Genomic DNA, 22,710 nt, shown 5'->3' with positions numbered 1-22,710 from the left:
ACAGACCACTCAGACACCTGATAGACCAGAAGTTTAAGGTCTAGGTGTCCCTCTCTCCCTGTCTGTTTACAACCACGGGTCCAACCAGAGGGGAGTTTCTGGTTTTACCCGGGACTTGGTTGTATTACCAGCTGGCACCACGAGGAGGTAGGGATAAGACTTGCTATAACTGAAAGTGGTCAGATTACACTGTTATAGCCATTCACCAGCCAGTCTATTCGACCGCATTTGCTTATGAAACCCATAGCGAGCCCAACCTGCGTTATTAATACTTCTCCAAATGCAATGGCAGGTGTCATTGTTTCCTATCAGCAGTAAACCAATGTAAACAAATTCGTCGACTATCTCATCGCCGTCGATCGTTACATTACTGTTCAAATGGCGTCAGTCGGTCTCCATTCTGACGGCCAGCATTTACTCTGTGTTGGACGTATTCATCTTTAGCCCAATCTTCCCAGCTTCACGTTTTACTCTGGTGTACTGTTCAAGTACCATCACATTTGGTCTGCCGTCAATGTCAAAATCATCGGTAAAGCAGACGAATTGACAATTCAAATCTTTCTCCCTTTGCATTAATTGCCAGTCGCAATCGTTGTTGAAAAGCGTTACAGCACGCACGATGTCCTGAGACATTTTATCCCAAATTCAAACGGTACTTGAAAGCATCTAAAGTCAACCCTTTGATGCTTACTAGTATGCCTAGCATGCAACTCCATGCATAGAAGTCGAGAAGATTTAAATCAGGCGAAATGGAGGCCACCCTTTCGAAGAAATAAAATCCGTCCTCACACCAAGCCTGTTAGCTTTCGCCTGGTGAGACGGTGCAGAATTTTTTGTTGGAAGCGATAGGGTGCATTTTTGTGCGTTTTTTGACGATGGGAAGTCAATGGCTCTTCAAAACATTATCGATGTAATAACGGGTGACAACTAAAATTTTAGAATTTTTTTCTCAAGCTGTCAAAAAAAGACAAAGATACATGAAGAAGATCTGATTTACCGAAATGAAAGATTCGTTATCCATTTTTGAACAAAAAAGTAGTTTACATTTGAAAACGGTCCGTAATCGACTGTTCAGCGAAGCTTTCGTTTGACGTCGAAACAGGAGCATTGTACGGCCGTCAGGTCAACTTTGCGAATGCATCTCTTGGTTATACCAATCAACTGTTTGCAATTCGTGGCTCTCCAGTTATTTTTGTACACCAAGGAACTCAAAACCCCGAAGAAATCCTCGATTGGGCGCACAGAGACAGATTTTACGGGTCGTGGTCTTCGGGTAAAAATGGGATTGAATGGGTATTTAGGAACGACTGTGTTTTTTGGCATAATGCGATGATGCTCTATCCGGCCAAAACACGTGTTGTCCATCTGCATGATGTTTTTGTAGAAACAAGATGTAGATGTAGAAACAAAATTTTCTCCAAACATTCGTTTGGTGCATCTTAATTGATAGCCAAACCAGAAAGCTTGTTGTTGAAAAAACGAGAAAGAGAACGATGTCCTTTTGCGTCCATAATTTTGGCTGGTCTTCCACTACCTTCCTTGCGAAAAGTTTTTGGGCATCTTAGGATATGGTAAACAGTCGAAGGCGCAACATATTCGCTTTTTAAAGGTTGTTCCGTAAACTTTTCCCCGAGATTTCTGTGGAAATTCGTAGAAGTGTACAACGCTCTCGCGGAATGCTTCTTGTTTTGACGCCATTTCTAAAAAAAACTTGGCAAGCATAAACAAAACAAAAAATACTGACAAAAAGAGAAGAGAAAGAGCTAACACATACACACTCTCATTTCTCACTGAGCTCGTTTGTGGTTTAGTATAGGGGCCTCGAAAACGTTCCAAAATTTTATTTGTCACCCGTTATTTAATGTTGATTTTAACGCCAGGATCAATGAACAGCATTTTTTGGAGATACATCCCCATGCCATCACCCTGGAAACTTTCTGGAACTTTTGAACAGCCATTTTTTTCCGAGAAATATTAGAAAGATGTGCTGCATATATCCGAGCATTTTGTTGGTTGTGGTGATCCTGTGCTAGTAACATTTTTTGCCCGATGCTAGAATGTCACAATTACCTCTTGAGCAGCTGCCGACATCGACTGCCAGATCCACTCTTGTAATCTTCTGCTATTCAGTCAAACCGTGGAAAAGGAATCAATCGAAGATCATCTTTCGAATATTCTGCTATTCAGTCAAACCGTGGAAAAGGAATCAATCGAAGATCATCTTTCGAATATTCTTCCTGGTTCACTGCAAAATTCAATATCTTACGTCCAGACTGATCTGGTTTCCACCCTATGCTTGTATTATTATTTTTTTTTACTTTTTCGGTGTAGATTCGATATTGACTTAGTACCTATGCCTTCAATTTTTTTCTATTTTTGCGCAAGTGCCTGTCAAGTTCTAACATAATCATTTATTCGTTCTTCCTATAAAAAGCAAGTTTCCAGACATTAAAAGAAAAACGATAGACAGATCTCTTACTTTAATAAAACTGTACTTAAGATATGGACAAAAGATGACTTGATAATTCTTAATAACAAACTTTGAATGGAAGGTGCGGCACGCGTCTCACTACATGTTTGATTTAAAGATTTTGTTAATACAACACTTCCACCCCTACTGTTTGTTGATGAAATCCTTGGAAAAAGTTAGGCTTATATTTACAAACATTTTTGCATTTTCAAACCTTCGGGTTATCCATTTACAAAAATCACCGGAGCGAAGCAGATTCATTTCAGCAAGAAAACTTATTTATCCATTTTATCAACATCAACATTTATCCAACCCGAACCCTATTTTCTTAGACACTGCTTTCATATCAATATTTGTTAAGCTAAGGATCAAGCATGATAACTTTGCAGCATTTCACTAATAGAAATTTGGTAATTTACTCTGAAGTAAGCCTCGATAAAAGGTGCTACCATCATGTAGACATTAAATTTAAAATATTATAAAAAAGTTTGTAAATAATTTGCAGTTGCATATTAGTAGATGTTAATAAACTTTTGGGCAACTGAAATAATTATTCAAAGAGCGATTTTTGGCTTTGCAGTCTCCTCCACTATAATTGAAAACGAGTATTGCACATTGGCCAACGTTTTGGTCATTTTCAAGGGCGTTTCCTCGTTAAAATGTCTATTGCCGACGGTGGAAAGTTGTTTTTCAACAACTACGCTTTCATTGGTCTATTTGCTTAATCACCCACTCGACACACAAGTGAACCACCTTTTAGCGCAAACTGAGAAGCACGAAAATGTTCCTCGAAATTGAAATGTGAGTGCTAATTTTGCTACTATTAATAACATCATCTGTATAAAATCTATATTTTGCGCAATATAAATTTTGCGGGTGTAGCGAATATTCAAAAATAACTATGCTATGGCAGTCAAAATCTTTACTTACTGCAGGCACTAAACATATTCATCCGATTGTGTGAATCCCTATGCTTGTATGTAGGCTGAATGATTTCATCAAAAGCAGAATTTTTCTCCTTTTTCACTAACCAACGAAACTGAAAATATTTTCGTTGCTGAGCGCAAACCGAGAAGAATTCATATCTAATCATAAAGGACCCTTCCTCAGCTCAAGCAACCCGAACGAGCACGGTTGTAAAAATTAAGTACTATCCCGCTGTCATGATGTTGAGACCACTATGAAAAGATATCCAGCTATAAGCAATGTGTGTCCCTATATTGTTTCCAGCCGCATGATTATATAGCTGTAGTAGGCAAGCTTCTGTCTGCTCCAAACTCGGGACGATCATTCCGTTATGCTTCTCCAAAATTGTTTTTGGGAGCCTATTCATATGTTGTACGACAATTACTAAATTGTGTCAAAGAACCACTGGCCATTTTATGTAATAATTTCAAGTATAAATACCATAACTACAAAGTGCTTTTGAATATAACCTCATAATTAATTATAAATTCATAGCCATACGTGATGAAGAATTAATGTTGAACCATTCTATAGATATACTGTGTGATTAATTAGTGGGGAGAAGAGAGTAAAATCATCTGTTTAGTTTGAACATTCCTTTATTGAACCACAAAAATAAATGTTGTTGTTTATGATTTTATGTCTGTTACGCATAATTAGGATCAATACTAAAAAGATTTCTTCAAAAACAAGGCCAAAAAGATGAATTTCACCATTCCAAGTTCAAGTGCTTTGCAAGCTGAAGAAGAACTTTCCCGTTCATCATTTCCGATTATTATTTTGTGATCTTAATCCAGCCTCCCCTTGCTCTACTCCACTGACTAGCGTAAGAAAACGGAGCTCGTAGCTAAACTCGAGCGGAATCTTACTCTTAAATAAATACATACATCCTTGCGGCTACAACAACTATAGATATAATGAAAGGAAAGGAAAGAGGAATCATCCCGCTACAAATAGAGTGTGCTGATAAAAAAGATCCGAAAATTTTCTCCTCTCGTTGCTTGGCATCTCATTACTAGCGGAAATGGAAGATTTGTGAAAAAAAACATAATAACTAGATTTCGAGATTGTTTGCCAGCATGATATATCTTTGCGTGGGAATCTCTAACGAGGAATGAAGCTTTTTAGCTCGGTTTTTGGCACTCCGGATCTTAAAGATTAGTTCGCATAATGGAATGACTAGGGACCGACTCTTGAAAAGCGTTTATCGTAACACCAGATCTCAAGTGGCTTTCCGATTGAAACTTTTGAGAACAAAACTTAAATAATAAAGAAAGAGACGAGAATAAATTACGTTATAAGTAGGTAAACCTTAACGTAAAGGGTGTCACGATCAAAATTTGATCAAATGCGTGAAAATTTATTAAATATGTATTAAAAATATCAAATTATTTTCTTTTTACGTTCAAATATTCAGCTAAACTTCCGATTGACCGAATTCGAAATGCCGGGCTTCCGCTATCAAATCAGGCTGAAAAGAATAACCGCCTCGTCCACGTAAAACTCGTAGAACTCGCCGCTGTAGAAGGCCAGTTTGCTTTAAACTGCAAAAGGTCTTGTGTAGGTTCCATCCCGAGTGACGGAGGTCTAATATTTTTCGATTGGGCGCAGCTCTGGGAGGGTTCTTGTCGTTGGACACAACCTGCACGTTGTTGGCAACATACTACTTCATCGCCCTTTCCATAACGACAGGATATAAAATCTGGCCAAAACATCACGGATCCGTCGTGTTGCTTCAGGAAAAGCAGCAGACGTTTTTCCAGACATCACTTGTTCACGTAAATTTTCTGGTTGACGGTCTTGGTTGCAATGAAGATATCGCATTTCAACAGTGAACTTCAACAGTTTCATATGTTTGAAAATGTTCGCGGCTTGTCCCCATCCGATTGCAGTACAAAACTCCTGCTCGAAAAGGTGTTTGAAGTCTGGATTAACGTAGGTTTCGTCGTTCAATAAGCACCTGCCGGGATGGTGTTCTTTTGGTCATTAGTAACGATTTCACTAAGTCAACATGCAAGTAACGGGTGGCAACTAAAATTTTGGAATTTTTTCGCAGCCCTTATGCTCAACAACAAACGAGCTCAGAGAGAAATGAGAGTAGGTATGTGTTAGTTCTCTCTCTCTTCTTTTTGTTAATATTTTTTGTTTTGTTTATGCTTACCCAGTTTCGCTAAAAATGGCGTCGAAACAAGAAGATTTTCAGGAGCGCGTTGTACACTTCTACGAACTGCAACAGAAATCTCGGCAAAAAGTATACGCCACAACATTTAAAAAGCAAACATGTTGCGGCTTCGACTGTTTATTATATCCTAAGATGCCCAACAACTATTCGCAAGCAAGGTAGTGAAAGACCAGCCAAAATTACGGACGTAGAAGGACATCGTTCTCTTTCTCGTTTCTTTAACAACAAGCTGTCTGGTTTGGCTATCAATTAAGATGCACCAGAAGAATGTTTGAAGAAAATTTTGATCCCGTTTCTATAATAACATCATGCAGATAGACAATACGTGTTTTGGCCGGATTGAGCATTATGCCAAAAAAAACACAATCGTTCCTGAATACCCATTCGCTCCTATTTTTACCCAAAAACCACGACCCGAAAAATCTGTCTCAGTGCAACCAATCGAAGATTTCTTCGGGATTTTGAGTTCCTTGGTGTACAAAAATAACTGGAAAGTCACGAATGGCAAACAGTTGATTGGTAGAATCAAGAGATGCATTCGAAAAGTTGACATGACGGCCGTACAACGCTCCTGTTTCGACGTCAAACGAAAGTTTCGCCGAACCGCCGATTACGGACCGTTTTTGAATGTACACTTATTTTTATTCAACAATGTATCTTTAACAATAATGTATCTTTAATTTTGGTAAATCAGATCTTCTTCATGTATCTTTGTCTTTTTTTGACAGCTTGAGAAAAAAAGTCCAAAATTTTAGTTGCCACCCGTTAGTTGGCATTTTTGTGATGAAAAAGCAAAGTTTTAACGTGTTGCTGCTGTTGCCATTGGAAGACATTTTGATAAAGCCAAATTTAAAATAAAAATAGAGCAATTATTCACGCACGCACCTATAGGATAGGGATAGTCCGGTTTATTTAATGCACAATTTAAAGAATTACGTTCAAGTTAAGTCGACCAAATTTTTATCGTAATACCCTTTAAGTCAATCTAACAATCGAACTTGTTTCATTCTATATACCTCCAACTTAGTACAAGCATGAATAATGTGTTAATATATGTTAATCATACTAATAGATGATACAATAATTAGAATTGAGATTCAGATCAGATTTTGTCAATTTTTGTACAGTAATAAATATTGCACAATACCACTAATTAAGTCTTTGACGTCAATTGTCACTAATTATATAAGTGGGTTTGACAAGGTTTTTACGATCATTAATTTTGGGAACACAGTTCGATTGAGTAGTCCTGTTGACAGTTGTAAGAATTTTGTTAAATTTAAAATATAGGTCATGCATAACAAAGATTTAGATTTGGCAATGAAAATCAATGTGACACAGCAACGTGATTATATTAATTAAAACATTCTTTGAAGCGCAACGCTTTACCTTCTGCTTTATCACATTCATTAAATATTTGTTAGAATTGTTCGCTATTATTTGCATCACCGAAAATTCGCAAATTTTAAACCAAAACTATGCAACTATGTTATGGCAATCAAGGCACGTGACATTGGCGCCATCCATGTATGAACGCCAAACTAATTATTGTATCAGACTTAAAAATATCAGTGATGGCTTATTTAAGATGTCAGTGGCCATTTCGTTCGTGGCGATATATTCAACTTGAATTGTTCCATTTCGGTATAGATTTTTAATAAAATTTTATCGGGTATTCACATGTTTTGAACGTTGTTGGACAGAAACTTGCTGCAGCTGCTTGGTACAACTTTGGTTGTCTCCTGCAATTATAACCGGAAACTTTACCTCCTCGTCAGATGATATCAATAGTTTTAATATCCAGAGCAGCTTCTGACCACTTTCCGCAAGAGATATTTTTTCAGCTTCTGTGCTTGAAAGCGCTAACCAGGACTGCTTTTGTGCAGCCAACGCAGTTGGTGCTCCACCAAGTTGAAACAGGAAACCGGTATGTTCGATTTCCTATCGTTTGAGTTTCCAGTGCAATCTGCATCCGCGAAACCAGTCCGCTAATCATCTCCGGCATCCGCATTCTAATTGTAGTTTTAGCTTGCATGTTGTGTTTAAGTACCGTAGTGTTCGTTTTGCTGTTACGTTAGAGTTCTGAATTGAGAGACTGGCGAGCTCGCGAGCTACTGAGTTGCCGTGGCCACAATCTCTCAATTCAGAACTTTAGTTACGACTATTGGACCACTCACATTTCTTTCAAGAATTAAAGCGGAAATGGCTATGTCCGGTCGAGTATTGACCGCACTAAGAATAAAACATGATTTATTGTACGAACCGCTTATTTTATGAATTCTTTTGTTGTTTTCTACCATGAAGTAGATTCGTAAAATCAATACTGAATGTTTCGTACATGTAATCGAGGATGGATTTGTACGAGTCATTGTATTCTAAAAACTGCTTCGCACATTATATTTGAGACTATTATACGAATATAACTTTCTTACGAGCTGTTAGAGAGGAAGTGTTAGATATAATACCGTGCTCTTACAGGATCAGTCATGAGTTGGCACAGTGGCATGTTTCAAATGAGAAACCAATATCTGGTCATGATATATATCCAATATCTGGCTTTAGATATGTATTTTGATCATTTGGGTGTCTCCTTGAACGCTGCAGCAATTCGCAATCCGAGATTTTCCGACAGGGAACTCTTTGAGGAGGAACTGGCGACGAAATTTCAAGGATTCGAATCGACGATTGAGTCATCGATAGATTTGGATGTCGCTGTAAATGTCACAACATCTTTAATTGCGGAAGCTTTTGAAGTAGCTCGCCCGCTAAAAACTATTACTGGAATATACGTCGTAGGGATGGCGTGCAGCCTTTCAAGCTGGCCCGGAGAGCCTATGCAAAGGCTGTGCGATCTTCACCACTCACGAGCTGGCACAGGTTCTGTAGCAACGTTTCCACTTTCGGCGAGGCAAGTCGACTTAATAAAATACTGTCAAAATCGAAAGATTATCAGGTTAATAACATTCGAAGTTTGAACGGCGAATACTGTTCGAATGACAATGAAATCCTGGAATGTCTCTTTTATAGTCACTTTCCAGGCTGTGTGGAACCTGAAGTTCGAAACGATCCAGAAATCGTTTAGGTAGCTTAGACGCATGGGCTTTCGCTCGGAGACTTGTCACAACTGAAGCGATTAAGTGGGCCGTTAACAGCTTCTCTCCATACAAATCTCCTGGAACAGATTGAATATACCCTATTCTACTGCAAAAAGGATTCAAATACTTCAAACTCTTTCTGAAAAGGATTTTTATGTGTAGTATTGCTATTGGGTACATCCCAACTCAATGGCGTGAAATAACCATTAAGTTTATTCCTAAAGGTGGACGCGCGACATACGAGCAAGCAAAAAGTTTTAGACCAATCAGTCTAACGTCTTTCTTGCTTAAATCACTTGAGTTGTTTTTTCACAAAAGGAATCTAGCTTAGGAACTTTTTTGGATAATGAAGGCGCGTTTGATAACGTATCTTTCGCTTCCATTTTGGAGGCTGCTCGTTATCATAATATGCAGTGGTTGGAGAATTCGCGAAAAAGTGATCGTTTGAATCGATGAACATCCCTCATGAACACGCACTATTCGCCTGTCTCGCCGATAATGCACGCATCAGCTTTGAATTTTATCACGAACAGAACCTCAATGTGAATATCAGAATTCGGTCAAAAATTGAATATTGAACATTGAGTGTGTTCGATTTATCGGATATAGAATGCCCGGGGACGCCGGAAAGTATTCAAAATAATATTACCACGAAAAGGGAATAGTTTAAAGTAGTGTTAGTGGCTTTACAAGCAGCAGAAAGCAGTAATTTGCACGCGTTTGCGTTACTCACGATATTTGTATATTCAGCGATGCTATGAAGCGTGAGTGTATGTTGCTCATTGTTATAAGCGAATTGAACCACTCGCGTAGCTGTTTTATCATGATAAAAACCGTTTGCCGATGCTCGGCGCATCTATTCATTTTGCGAGTTTTCCAACCTCTGATAATATGCCTTCAATAATCATAAAATAGATAGAATAAATGCTTAGTAACCGATTGCTTTTTTCGTCCTTACGGCAAGCAAGCATTTGGAAGTTTTTGTGGATGTCCACAAGGTGGCGTTCTCTCGCCTCTTTTATGGAACCTTGTGGCGGATGGCCTACTGAAGAAACTCAATGGCCTAGGCTATCCGTCCTATGGTTTTGCGGATGACTATCTCATCCTAGTAGTTGGAAAGTGCATAAGCACATTATTGGACTTAATGCAGCAGGCACTACGCGTCGTGGAAACGTGGTGCCGAGAAACTGCACTTTCGGTAAATCCGAGCAAAACATCTATCGTCTTATTTTCAAGACGTTGAAACCAATGGAGCTCGTGCTCTCCGCTTTTACGATTTGAATGTTGATATTGTGGATGAGGTGAAGTACGTGGGGTTGATTCTTAACTCCAAGCTTGACTGGTCCACAAATATTGATTTTCGAATTAAAAAAGCGTGCATGGCCTGTGGGCAATGTAGACGAGCAATTGGCAACTCTTGGGGGCTTGAACCCAATTACATACACTGGTTGTACACGGTCCTCATCAGACCAATACTGGCGTATGGTTGTCTTGTATGGTGGCAGAGAGGGGAAGTTGTGACTGTCCAGACAAAGCTAAACCATCTTCAAAGGATGTGTTTAATGGCAATGTCTGGTGCAATTACTACAACTGCTACTGCCGCCCTAGAAGTTATTTTCAATATTAAACCTCTACACTTCCACCCGAAGCAAGAGTCACTAATATGTGCTTATAGACTAGACGCGATTAGCCTTTGGCAGTCTGTGAACGGTTCCACTGGTCATACTCGATTGTGGTCTAGGAATCACTCGGAAAACCGGAAAATGAAAGAAGGTCCTGCGGGCCGAATGTCTTCATGGTAACTTTTCTCAGAGGTTCCACAGTGTTCCGCCCTAAGTTGTACATGGTGGGATACAGCATAAATTGATTCACAAAAAATAAGTGAGATTAGCTACTCATAGCTGCTCTCCCCCGAGTTACACCCCTTTAAAAATTACATGTAAAAATTAAAAAACAAGTGATAGCTGCTAAAGGGATAAAGATAGAGCACTACTGTCTTCGACGAAACTGTGCAATTTGATGTGACTAATAATTTCTTAGAACATTTGAATAGCATACGAAGCGTTATTAAAGAGCTAGATCGAAAAAACTGTTTTGAAGGGTGTCCCTAAGAGTTTGGCTCTATAACTTCTTTCATGTAAGAGATAGAATTCTTCAGTATTCAACAAAGTTTCTTGAAAATAGTTTAGCTACAACTTTTTTGTAGGTAGCAATCACTTCTGACTTAAAATAGAGAAAATATTTTTTGTATCTGATTAGGGACACCCTAATGCCCAAATATTTTTTAACCACTAGAAAGTACTTTTTTAATGAAGAAACTTTTCCGAAGCAACTATTATGCTATGTCTTAAGGTTTCGATGCTATAACTTATGTCTCACTATTTTTAGAGCCGTCCCACTTACAGAGGCGCCGAGACACTCAAAATCCGCTAAATTTTGAAACAAAACGGAGAGTACCATCATAAATAAAGATAACTCTCCGCTTTCGTTCATAATTTACCGGTTTTTGAGTGCCTCGGCGCCTCTGTAATCTATAGTCTCTGTAGTCCCACTGTGCGCCATATACAAAAATCCAGTTGGTTCAAATCAGGAGAACTGGGAGGTCATTCCTTTTTTGATATGAAATCCGTCGGATTGGCTTTGCACCACGTCTTCACAAGATTTGCAGTTTGGGCTGGAGCTCCATCCTGTTGAAAGTGGTAATCTTCTTCACCATACATTCCCCGAACGTAAGGTATCAAATTTTGTTTCAAGACCATTTCTATATAGTACTAGCACAGAGAACAGATTAACAGGCTCGAAGGAAGTAATCGATTTTTTGTGTGTAAAATCTGTCGGTAGCGCCCTCCAGAAATAGTTTGCCAAACGCATAGAAAAATATCCATGTACCTTTATCAATATTTCTTTGTGCTGGAGTTACATAGCAGCGATGGCAGCGACATCAAGATTTAGTTTGCCACTTACTGCTCGAGGGGTACTCTATTGAAGGATTGCTCGTAGATTACATGAAAACCTTTTACACACATTTTGTCAATTACCTGTTAGTCTGTTCTCTGTGGTACTAGCTGACCCGACAAACTTCGTATTGCCACAAATTAAACTGTGTTGTACATAAATCGTGAATCTCGGATGACCTTTGTCACAATCTTGAGTTTTGCAAGTTTTTGGGGAGTTCATGGGTGTTTTAATATACAAATTTTCCTCACAGTAAAGTAGAAAACAATTCCCCCCTTTGCTTAGCCTGATAATATAAAGCGGATGGTATTTAAATATTTGCCATCATTACAAACTGTTGGGTCAACTGGCAACCCTAAACAGATTCGCCAGTAGGGCTCTCCAGCGACAGTTCCGTCTGTCACTCGGTTGATGTCACTGTGACAGCGTTAGAAGTGATCATTATTATTCCATTCGACACAGTTAATGTAAGAACACCAAGGGGTCGGTCACTCGGCACAGCCGTTTTTATGTTAGGCGACTTGAAACGAACCGAACTGTGCCGGTGCTGTACCGAAAGTGCCGAACTGCAAGATTTGTTAAATTCGTTAAAATCTGATAGATCTGGCAACCGTGCGAGATGATTTTGACAACTGGCAGTGCTCCCATTTCATATGTAAAATTGAACCGGAGGTGTATAAAGCCCTATAAATGTTATTTTTATAAGGCTTTAGAGGTGTGCCGTTTAATATCTCTGTAGTGCCGGGGCACTATGTGCTGAGTGTCCGACCCCTTGAAGAACACGTTTTTTATCTGAAGTAATTATATTTTATTTGTAACCGTCAAGTACATGAGTTTTTACTCAATATTTATCACCTCGTCCACGGTTACAAAAGTGGCGACGATTTCGCGAGTGATTTCGTTAATTTCGCGAGTTTACGAATGTTTTTCGTGCGATTAACGCGATCTGAATAACCACACCGTACCGCACAATGGAACCTAACCTGCATCAGCAGCAAAATGGTCACCACCGGACACAGCAGCAGCAGCAGATTTCTCCTGGAGTGCAACAGCAACAGCCTATGCAAATGAGCCCTCCACATCAGGCTCGCACGGATGTCATCATCATGCAAATTATGCAACAACTCCAACAGCAGCAGGTCGTCACCAACCAGCTCCTCCAGCAGCATCGTGAATCTGCACAACAGCAGCAAGAACACGTGTTCCGGAATGCAATGTCAGTAATTCAAGTTAAAAAATCCGGAAGTGGTTTTGGACTCGTTGGCTGGGAATATCAGAGAGTTCCAGGACGACCCGGAAAATCAAATCACATTCGCTGCGTGGTATGCCAGATACGAAGATCTTTTTGCGAAAGATGCTGAAAGGATCGACGACGAAGCAAAAGTGAGGTTACTTCTTCGGCGGTTGGGTACAAACGAGCACTACAGGTATGTCAGCTATATTTTACCCAGTGCTCCGAAGGACCTTCCAAGATACGGTGTCGAAGTTGAAGGGACTTTTGGGCACGAAGGAGTCCACCGTCAAGAAACGTTACAGCACCCTCACCGTCAGCAAGGCAGCGACAGAGGATTATGTTTCTTTTGCCTATCGTGTCAATAAAATGTGCGTGGAGTTTGAGCTATCCAAGCTCTCAGAACAACATTTTAATGTTTAATGTTCGTGTGCGGTATGAAATCAGAGTGTGATGCGGAGGTACGCACCAGGTTGCTTACAAAAATAGAAGACAACAACGACGTCACCCTTGAAGCTCTGATGGAGGAATGCCAGAGAATGATGAACTTAAAAAGCGACACAGCGATGATCGAAAAGCCCGTCGGTCAGGTTCAAGCTATCAAAGGAAATCCGCAGCTCCGTAAGCCGTTTAGGAAGCGGCCCAGAGAACCACAGAAGCCATCTACACCAGAGGGAGAAAGGAAAACTCCAAATACTCCTTGCTGGAACTGTGGTGCGATGCACTTTTCAAAGTACTGCAGTTTCAAGAGTCACAGGTGTGCCAACTGCAACCAGTTTGGTCACAAGGAAGGATATTATTCGAGTGCAAAGCGATCCAGTAAGCCATCAAAACAACCACGTCGTTTCTCTACCAAGACCGTCACTGCATCGGTCAGCAGCGTCGAGTGCCAGCGTTGATACGTACAAATCAAAATCAATGACACCCTAGTACGTTTGCTGCTTGACACAGCATCGGATATAACCATCGTGTCCGACCGAGTGTGGAAAAGAATCGGTCAGCCAGCAGGTGTACCAGCGAGCCAAACGGCCAAGTCAACGTCGGGACAGCAGTTGGATTTACAGTGCGAGTTTGTTACCGATGTTGAAATCAACGATACGACACACAGCGGTCGAATTTTCATTTCAAGGCATCCAATAAATGTTCTTGGTATCGATCTCTTCGACAAGTTTCAGCTTTGGTCATTGCCGATGAATAAATTTTGTAATTTCGTCGGTGGTACTAGCGTCGATGTTGCTTTTCTGCAGAAGACGTACCCGAAACTATTCAGCAGCACACTGGGGCTCTGCTCCAAATCCAAAATTCATCTTTCGCTGAAAGAAGCTTGTTCGTCTGTTTTCCGCCCGAAACGGCCTGTCTCGTATGCTATGTTGCCAACGGTAGAGGAAGAGCTCAATCGTCTGGAACGTCTACAGATCATTTCGCCTGTGGAGTATTCCGAGTGGGCAGCTCCAATCGTCGTAGTGCGGAAGGCCAACGGGAACGTCCGCATTTGTGGCGACTATTCGACTGGGTTAAACGATCGTCTTCAATCACACCAGTACCCTCTTCCATTACCACAAGACATTATCTCGAAATTGTCTAATTGCACTGTATTTAGTCAGATTGACTTATCAGTACAACAGGCTACCCCCTGGAGTTAAAACTGCGCCAGGCGCTTTCCAGCAGTTGATGAATACAATGTTGGCAGGTTTTCCATGTACCGCAGGCTACATCGACGACGTCATCGTGGGTGGCAAAAACGCTGCCGAACATAAGCGCAATCTTCTAGCAGTGCTACAGTGAATCGAAGAGTTCGGATTCACAATACGTCCGGAAAAATGCACTTTCGGTCAACAGCAAATCCGGTATTTGGGTCATCTGTTAGATCGTCATGGCCTCAGGCCAGATCCAACAAAGATTAAAACAATCGAGGACATGCCACCACCGAAAGACATCACAGGAGCTCCTAGGAGCCATCAATTACTACGGAAAATTCGTTCCGAATATGCGACCCCTGAGGTTCCCGCTAGACCAGCTCCTCAAATCCATCGGCATCGGGGCAACAATCAGCCACAAGTACCCTGATGGCCATGTGAAGGTGATTCAGCATGCTTCTCGGACACTCACACCGGTGGAGCAGCGCTATTCTCAAATCGATCGGGAAGGACTGGCAATAATCTACGCAGTTTCGAAATTCCATAAATTCATTTTCGGGAGACGGTTTCGGCTTCAAACCGACCATGCGCCACTGCTGAGGATTTTCGGGTCCAAAAAGGGGATTCCGATCCACACTGCAAATCGCCTCCAGCGGTGGGCTTTATCACTCCTCTCGTACGACTTCTCGATTGATCACGTCTCGACCAATAAATTCGGCAATGCTGACGTGTTGTCGCGGCTCAACGATCAGCACACCAAACCAGATGAAGATGTCATCGTTGCCTGTACCACCTTAGAGGAAGAGTTGAGGTCAGTAGCTGTAGATAGTACTAATCAACTACCCTCAGTTTCATTATGATTGAAAAAACTACGGCACCCGTTGCTTCGGAAAGTTCACCGTTTCATTCGTGATGGCTGGCCCAAATCTAAATCCGAAATCAGCGATCCGGAGATGCTTCGGTTCTTCAACCGTCAGGAGGCCCTGTTGGTAGTTCAAGGCAGTGTGATGTTCAGCGACAGACTGGTAATACCGACCACTTTCCGCAGGCGGTGTCTCAACCAGCTACACAAGGGCCACCCTGGCATACAGCGAATGAAGGCCATCGCACGAAGCTTCGTGTACTGGCCAGGAATGGACGACGAGATCGTGAGTTTCGTCAAGGGTTGTCTGTGCGGCTGCAGCACGGTCTCCACCGAAGGCAGAACCGGAGAGATGGTATCCCACAACGGCTCCTTGGCAGCGAGTTCATGCCGATTTTGCGGGCCCCTTGGGCGGAGAATATTACCTTCTCATCATCGATGCGCACACCAAGTGGCCGGAAGTTTTGCTACAATCAACCTCATGCGCACGCTGTTCGCCAACAAGGGGATGCCTGAGCTTCTCGTGACAGACAACGGTACGCAATTCAAAAGTGCGGAATTCAGCGAGTTCTGCTGCGAAAACGGCATTCGTCATATGACAACGGCTCCTTTTCATCCACAATCGAACGGTAAAGCCGAACGATTTATGGACACCTTCAAAAGGGCAGTTAAGAAAATTCAGGAGGGAAAAGGTTCGGTCAAGCTTGCGCTAAACATTTTCCTACTGACTTACCATTCCACACCAAATCCCAACGTTCCAGGTGGGAAGTCACCAGCAGAGGCGATGTACAATCGACCGCTAAGAACATCGTTAGATCTTCTACGACCACCGTCAATTCCTGAACCGCAACTAAACCGCCAGAGTTCTTCCAAAGCACGGTCGTTCAGTCCAAAGGATTCCGTGTATGCTAAAATTTATGCCAACAATAAGTGGTCGTGGCTCCCTGGAACGGTACTAGAGAGGATCGGCACAGTAATGTACAACATCTGGATGGACAATGGGAAGCTGGTCAGATCTCATCTCAATCAGCTCAGACAACGAGATGCTCCTAGAACAACAACGAAGGCGCAGGCGAAACAACGTCTTCCACTCAGCATCTTGCTCGACGACTGGAAACTATCTATGCCAGCATTAGTAATACCCCAGGCAACCCGATTGTCAGAAACGGAAGTCCTGGAGCAATCACGGTCCACAATAGTTCCAGCATCACCCGCTACACCTGCAAGTGGGCTTTCAACATCAGCGTCTTCACCATCGACGGCCTACGAGTCTGCGGCTGATAGCTCGCCGGCAGTACAACCAGCTCGGCACTCTTCTCGAACCAGAAGACCACCGCGACGGTTCCAGCCGTACCTTCGGTACTAGGAGGGAGATGTTGGGTCAACTGGCAACCCTAAACAGATTCGCCACCAGGGCTCTCCAGCGACAGTTCCGTCTGTCACTTGGTTGATGTCACTATGACAGCGTTAGAAGTGATCATTATTATTCCATTCGACACAGTTAATGTAAAAACACGTTTTTTATCTGAAGTAATTATATTTTATTTGTAACCGTCAAGTACATGAGTTTTTACTCAATATTTATCACCTCGTCCACGGTTACAAAACAAACCCGTTGAATACCATTTTGCGGAACACCAATTCTCGGTTGACCATAACGCGGAATATAGAGTTTCGCGAAAAACTTTACGCGGGATGTACCATTTCACGGAAAATCTTTTCGTAGAAAGTGCCATTTCGCAGGGGTGACCCAACTGAAGGAAAGTAATAGACGTCAGTAGATCTAGGAAAATAAATAAACCTAGATAGAGATGATCTCTACGGGGGGCTGCCCCCCGCAGTGGCCGGCGCTTCCGACGGCAGGTCGCCGGCAACACTGGCGGCCTGTGGCTGTCTCGCGCTAAATTATCTAATGTTACTATTGATAGTTTTTGGTGGTCTTGTTATTGATTAATGTTTTATGAAAGAGTCTAAAATTTCTCGAGTTCGATTAGTTTTTGAGTAACGCAAAAATTTCTGTTTTATTTGCATGAGAGTCCTTATCCCCCTACCACAGGGTTCAGGGGTCTCAAACCATCATTGAAAAAATTCCTACCTCCAAAACCACCCACATGCCAAATTTGGTTCCATTTGCTTGATTACTTCTCGAGTTATGAGGAAATTTGTAGTTCATTTGTATGGGAGCCCCCCCCCCTCCTAAAAAGAGAGAGGGGTCCTAATTAACCATAGAAACAATTTATGCCTCCAAAAACACCCACATGCCAAATATGGTTCCATTTGATTAATTAGTTCTCGAGTTATGAGGAAATTCGTATTTCATTTGTATAGGAGCCCCCATCCTGAAGCAGGGAGAGGTTTCAATTCACCATAGAAAATATTCTTGTCTCCAAAAACACCCACATGTAAAATTTTGTTCCATTTGCTTGATTAGTTCTCGAGTTATGCAGAAATTTGTGTTTCGTTTGTATGGGAGCCCACCCTCTTAGTGGGGGGAGGGATCTCTAACCATCATGAGAACCTTTCCTGGCACCAAAAACCCTTACACGCAAATTTTCACGCCGATCGGTTCAGTAGTTTTTGATTCTATAAGGAACATAGAGCAGACAGAAATCCATTTTTATAGGCATAGATTTGTATGGGAGCCCCTCCCCCTATTAGTGGGGGGACGGGTCTTTTGCCATCGAGAGAACCTTCCCTAGCCCCAAAAACCTCTACATGCACATTTTCACGCCGATCGGTTCAGTAGTTTTCGATTCTCTAAGGAACATACGGACAGACAGACAGGCAGACAGACAGACAGAAATCCATTTTATAGGTATAGATTTTGCAATAACTTTCACACCCTTGTCAATAAATAATAAAGGCAGTTTCCCTTTCTTTGAAATGCCTCCCCATACCATGACCATTGATGAATTCTGGTATCGCGGTATATTCCGTTTGTGCTTTGGAACGTCCATAATCGAAACCGACCAAAACCGATCATTTTGAGCATGATGCGGAGTAAAGAACAAACAATTTCTCATCAGAAAAGATCACTTCGGAATCACCGTGCCGAAGGAGCAGCAGTTTGCATCTTTCCTGCCGTTTTTGTTGTGTTGCTTCCGCTAATCCATGGATTTTACGTATTTCGAATGTTCTGAAATCTCGATATGAACAGATCCATTTTCAAAATTCGACGAACAGTTTTCCTTTTGATATCCAGCTGAACTGCCATTTTTCGCGCGGACCCTTCTCAACTGCGACGAATTCGTTCTCGAACAACCTTTTTGACCTCTGCAGTTCTAACACTTCGTTTTCTTCCGGTTTTTGTTGCGATTTTCGACTGATCCCATCTCGACCAATCTTTTTGGTGTATAGTATACAAACCCCGTTTTACGCCATGATGTTTGAGGTCACGAAAAATAGTGCCGCATGTAGCACCGTTTAACAAATTATTTATTATCAACGACCGTAACTCAAACTCTGGTACGCGCACACCGAACGAGACATATTGCCCCTTTTATGACTATTTAGACTACTGTGATAATCATTTAATGCAACATACCGCATTTTGCACTGTTAATCTGACACTAAAGTGGCTTTTAGTTTAATCAACTTATGCGTTTGACTTCTTTTTCCTTCTTGCCCTTCTTTTTTACTTCATTTTCTTTGAGCGAAATCGTGAGCGAGATTCGACTGTGATAATCATGTAAATCGGGGTAGTCTAAATAGGGGCAAATGTCGCAATATTTTTGTTCGCATATATTGTCAATTGCAAGGAAAATTGTCCAATCAATAAGTGCGCAATCGCTCATAAGAATGCTATTTTAGCTTAAATCGTTTCGGTCTCTTCGGCGCACTTATTGCTGGGAAGATAACGAAAAAGTGCGCCGAAGATACCGAAACGATTTAATGCTAAATAACACTTTTATGGGCGATATCGCACTTTGGATGGTACAATTTTCCTTGCAATTGACAATATATATCCAGCTTTTTACGCGCTATAATGTAGGACGCTATAAATTGTGTTCGTAATACGCGAACAATCTTTTTGACAACTCTGCATACATCAAAACTGGGCACTCTTCTCCTGTACGGCAGTGTTGCTCTTTCTTTCGTTCATACGCAAAAGAATGAGAGCAATAGTTTTGTTTACATTTCGCACATTTTTGCTCTCCTTCTTTGGCGTAAACGAAAGAAAGAGTACGGTAGTGTTGCAAGAGAAGAGTGCCAGATTTGATGTATGCAGAGTTGTCAAAAAGATTGTTCGCATATCACGAACACAATTTATAGCGGCCACCATTATAGCGCGTAAAAAGCTGGATATGTGTCACACTGTAAACAAATTTACTTTTCTACGTATCATTCAAGTCTGCAAAAATTATCTTGTGTGTTCACATGTTTGTTTCTATAAATCACGTAAATATTATAAAAAATAAGGTGTTGATAATGTAAATTAAATGACGCTTACAAATATTCACGCTAAGGTGCGTGGTGTAGAAAGAAAATATAATTATTTCACGCAGTACGTTCTTGTGAATTTTACTGTTAAATAAGGATTAAGGAGAAATAAGGAACTGATATTTAATAATATAGTCAACTTAATTGAAGATGTTTCTGAGAAATTTAAAAGTAATTATAGTTGCAGTAGAAAGACTGGATCACACCGCTAAGTGGATTAATTCAGGGTTTTGATATTGATTTGCGATAATAACAATTATTATGCATATTATTATGCATATGCATGAAAGGAAACAAACAATGGAGCAACGTACCTAGCTACAGAAGAAAACAATAAAAGATATCATTCCGTGGAAATAATTAAAAAAAATGTTTTTCATGTTCATTCCATGGCAACAAACACATTTGCTCTGTATCCCATTACTGCAAATCCATCCCCCTGATGGTTAACTTTTCGTTTCACTCTCTCTCTCTCTCTCCCTTGCAGGCATAATGAGTCCAGCATTTACAAAATGCTCGACTGGCAGAAGCCGGGCAAATCGATTGTTATCTGCGCGCTGGGCATCTTCTTCGTTTTCGTGGTCCACTTCATCTGCTACTGTCTGTACTGCCTGCGGGTGTGGCTGTACGCGCGAGTGTGCCTCCCGGAACCGTCCGACAGTTCCGTTCTGAGCGGCAGCAGCACCCGAAAGACCAGCCGGGAGAAGGTAAGCTCGATCACACGGACGCTGTCGTCGATGGAGGAATCCCAGCGGGAGCAGTTCCTCAACCCGTCGACCGTCATCGATCTGAAGTGATTGACCGACGACGGGCAGCAACCGTGCGGGTCACGGGCAGCCTCGGCCGCAAACCGACCACCGTCAGCCGCGCCGGGTGGCTGGCATGGTCCGTAATCAGCAGCCCCATTCTAAACCATTCCAAGCACACTATAAACGAAAGGCACTGCAGCACCGGCCGACGGTTGCCTGAAGCTCAAGTAATTCACTGGATAGTCATTGTTTAAACACTAACTAGACTTCTCAAATAGCGGATTCAGGCGAATAGCAGCGTTCGCTCGATGTTTAACTGAAGATGTAGAGATTACACAAAGAATAAAAAGTGCAACAGCGTTGTTTGGTGAAATAATAAATTGTGTAAATTGGTAGTAGAATTTTACGTAGACCGTTAGCAGCAGATGAGTTCTTTGTATGCAAGTTTGAAATTTAGCAAAGACACGGGCAAGATTGTTGTCAACCGTTAGGGATGCGTGGTAATAGGAGTGACAAAGAGATAGATTTATATTTCGAGCAATATGGAAAGAGAGGCATAATATGTAGTGAAGTCAATTGAAACTTTGATTTGGGTGGTGGACAGGTGGATATGCCAGTCAAGGTCAGTGAAGCAAACAAAAAACTTTATCAGATTGTTCATAGTTCTAAAACAATGTCAAATCTCAAATGTGATTAACGCAACAAATCCGTTAACAGAAAGATTTTCAATTGAAAGCGAGGCGAGAGTAGAACGTTGTTTCTATGAAAAATAAAATACAAACTAGTGTGATTAATGATGCATTTCTAATTTCAGAACACAATAATGGCACGGAAAAACTATTTGCTCACAGCTAATACAATTCAAATCTTTAGTTAAAACATTTGCATCGTGAGGAATTATCTAAAAAAAATGAATATTTTCTTCTTATTAGTCAAATGTTGTCACTCTTGGATCATTCTAGCCGCTCTCTAGTATTTTTTTATGGCGGTAGTGTTTTCCGATAGATGAAGAGAACGGTAGAAGAAAATAATGAAACAAAGGACGAAGCAAGAAGTAAAGAGGAGAGAGCGGATACTTAGTTAGGAGAGTGTCATTGAAGCAACGCTTATTAAGTTTGTACAACGTTCCTTCCTCTTTAGCCAAGCTGAGGGTTCTGCGATTTATAAACGGAATCGAACCCAAATTTTCGCAGATCTACAAATCCTCTCTTACCTAATTTTCCGCTCTTTCCCTAACGATACTACAAGACCTTTGTTTGTGTCATTACTTGGAAAACACTACCGTAATAAAAAAATCAATGTCTGACCTCAATAGGTCAAGGCAACAAAACATAAGGTTGGCGATTTCTAGTAGTTTTATCGATAATTATTCAAACCTTAATTTATTTGATTTTATATAATGTAAAACTCGCTCTTCAAGCCTATGACCAGGCTAGTTTCGCTCCATGATATCGAATGAGAAAGCTGTATCGTAATAGCAGCGTAAAATGCAGTAAGAGCTAATTCAACAGAATGCAGTTAACTTTTGCAAAGCTTTCTTGAGCGATACAGTCGAATGAGCATAAAATCGTAATTGAATGGAGCCAACTTGCTTGTCGGTATAGTTTTCAGTAGCAAATTTGTTTTCTTATATATACAGCTCTCTGATCGCTAAATAAATAAGTAATTTCAGAAGCAATTACCATAAAAAATCTTCTTAAAACTTCGCAATTATGAAAGTTACGATATCTTGACAATAATAACACTTAGCTACGTTGCACGAGAAAAATCAAGACCGGCTACAAAATAAGATGAAAGTAATAAAATGTACCAAGGTCTCAACTGAAATGCAAAACTCCAGATGTATCGATTCAAATGTTTGGAAATCTTCCAAAGAATTCTGCACGGTTTGACCTATTTCTCCCATTTGAAGACTCGAATGCTCGTTAACATTGGGAGTTATGACCTATCCATATCTTTATGCAAAACCGGCTTTCGCATAGTTATAAAAAATATCATCCGGTTAATTTTGTTTCTTTACGTTCGTTATCAACTTACTTCAACAATTATTATCTTATACATAGCATCAGGCACTGCGCCAAAAACTTAACCTCAGATTTCAACCTGCTTAGAGTCTGAAATTA

The 22,710-nt window shown here is 41.0% G+C and overlaps 1 protein-coding gene across 1 annotated transcript in view; it reads left to right on the top strand.

The window, feature by feature from the left end:
- LOC128743000 (protein rolling stone) overlaps positions 1-20,635 on the top strand; it is a 61,461-nt gene extending 40,826 nt beyond the window's left edge. The window contains exons 5-6 of the mRNA XM_053839500.1: positions 20,326-20,490; positions 20,521-20,635. Of these exons, the coding sequence (XP_053695475.1) occupies positions 20,326-20,490; positions 20,521-20,635 (280 nt within the window). The remainder of the gene's footprint in view (positions 1-20,325; positions 20,491-20,520) is intronic.
- The last annotated feature ends 2,075 nt before the right edge of the window (positions 20,636-22,710 follow it).

The sequence above is a fragment of the Sabethes cyaneus genome, chromosome 3 (assembly GCF_943734655.1).
Source record: "Sabethes cyaneus chromosome 3, idSabCyanKW18_F2, whole genome shotgun sequence".
Taxonomy (NCBI): domain Eukaryota; kingdom Metazoa; phylum Arthropoda; class Insecta; order Diptera; family Culicidae; genus Sabethes; species Sabethes cyaneus.
The sequence above is the reverse complement of the archived record's forward strand: the minus strand, read 5'-3'. Positions and strand labels throughout refer to the sequence as shown.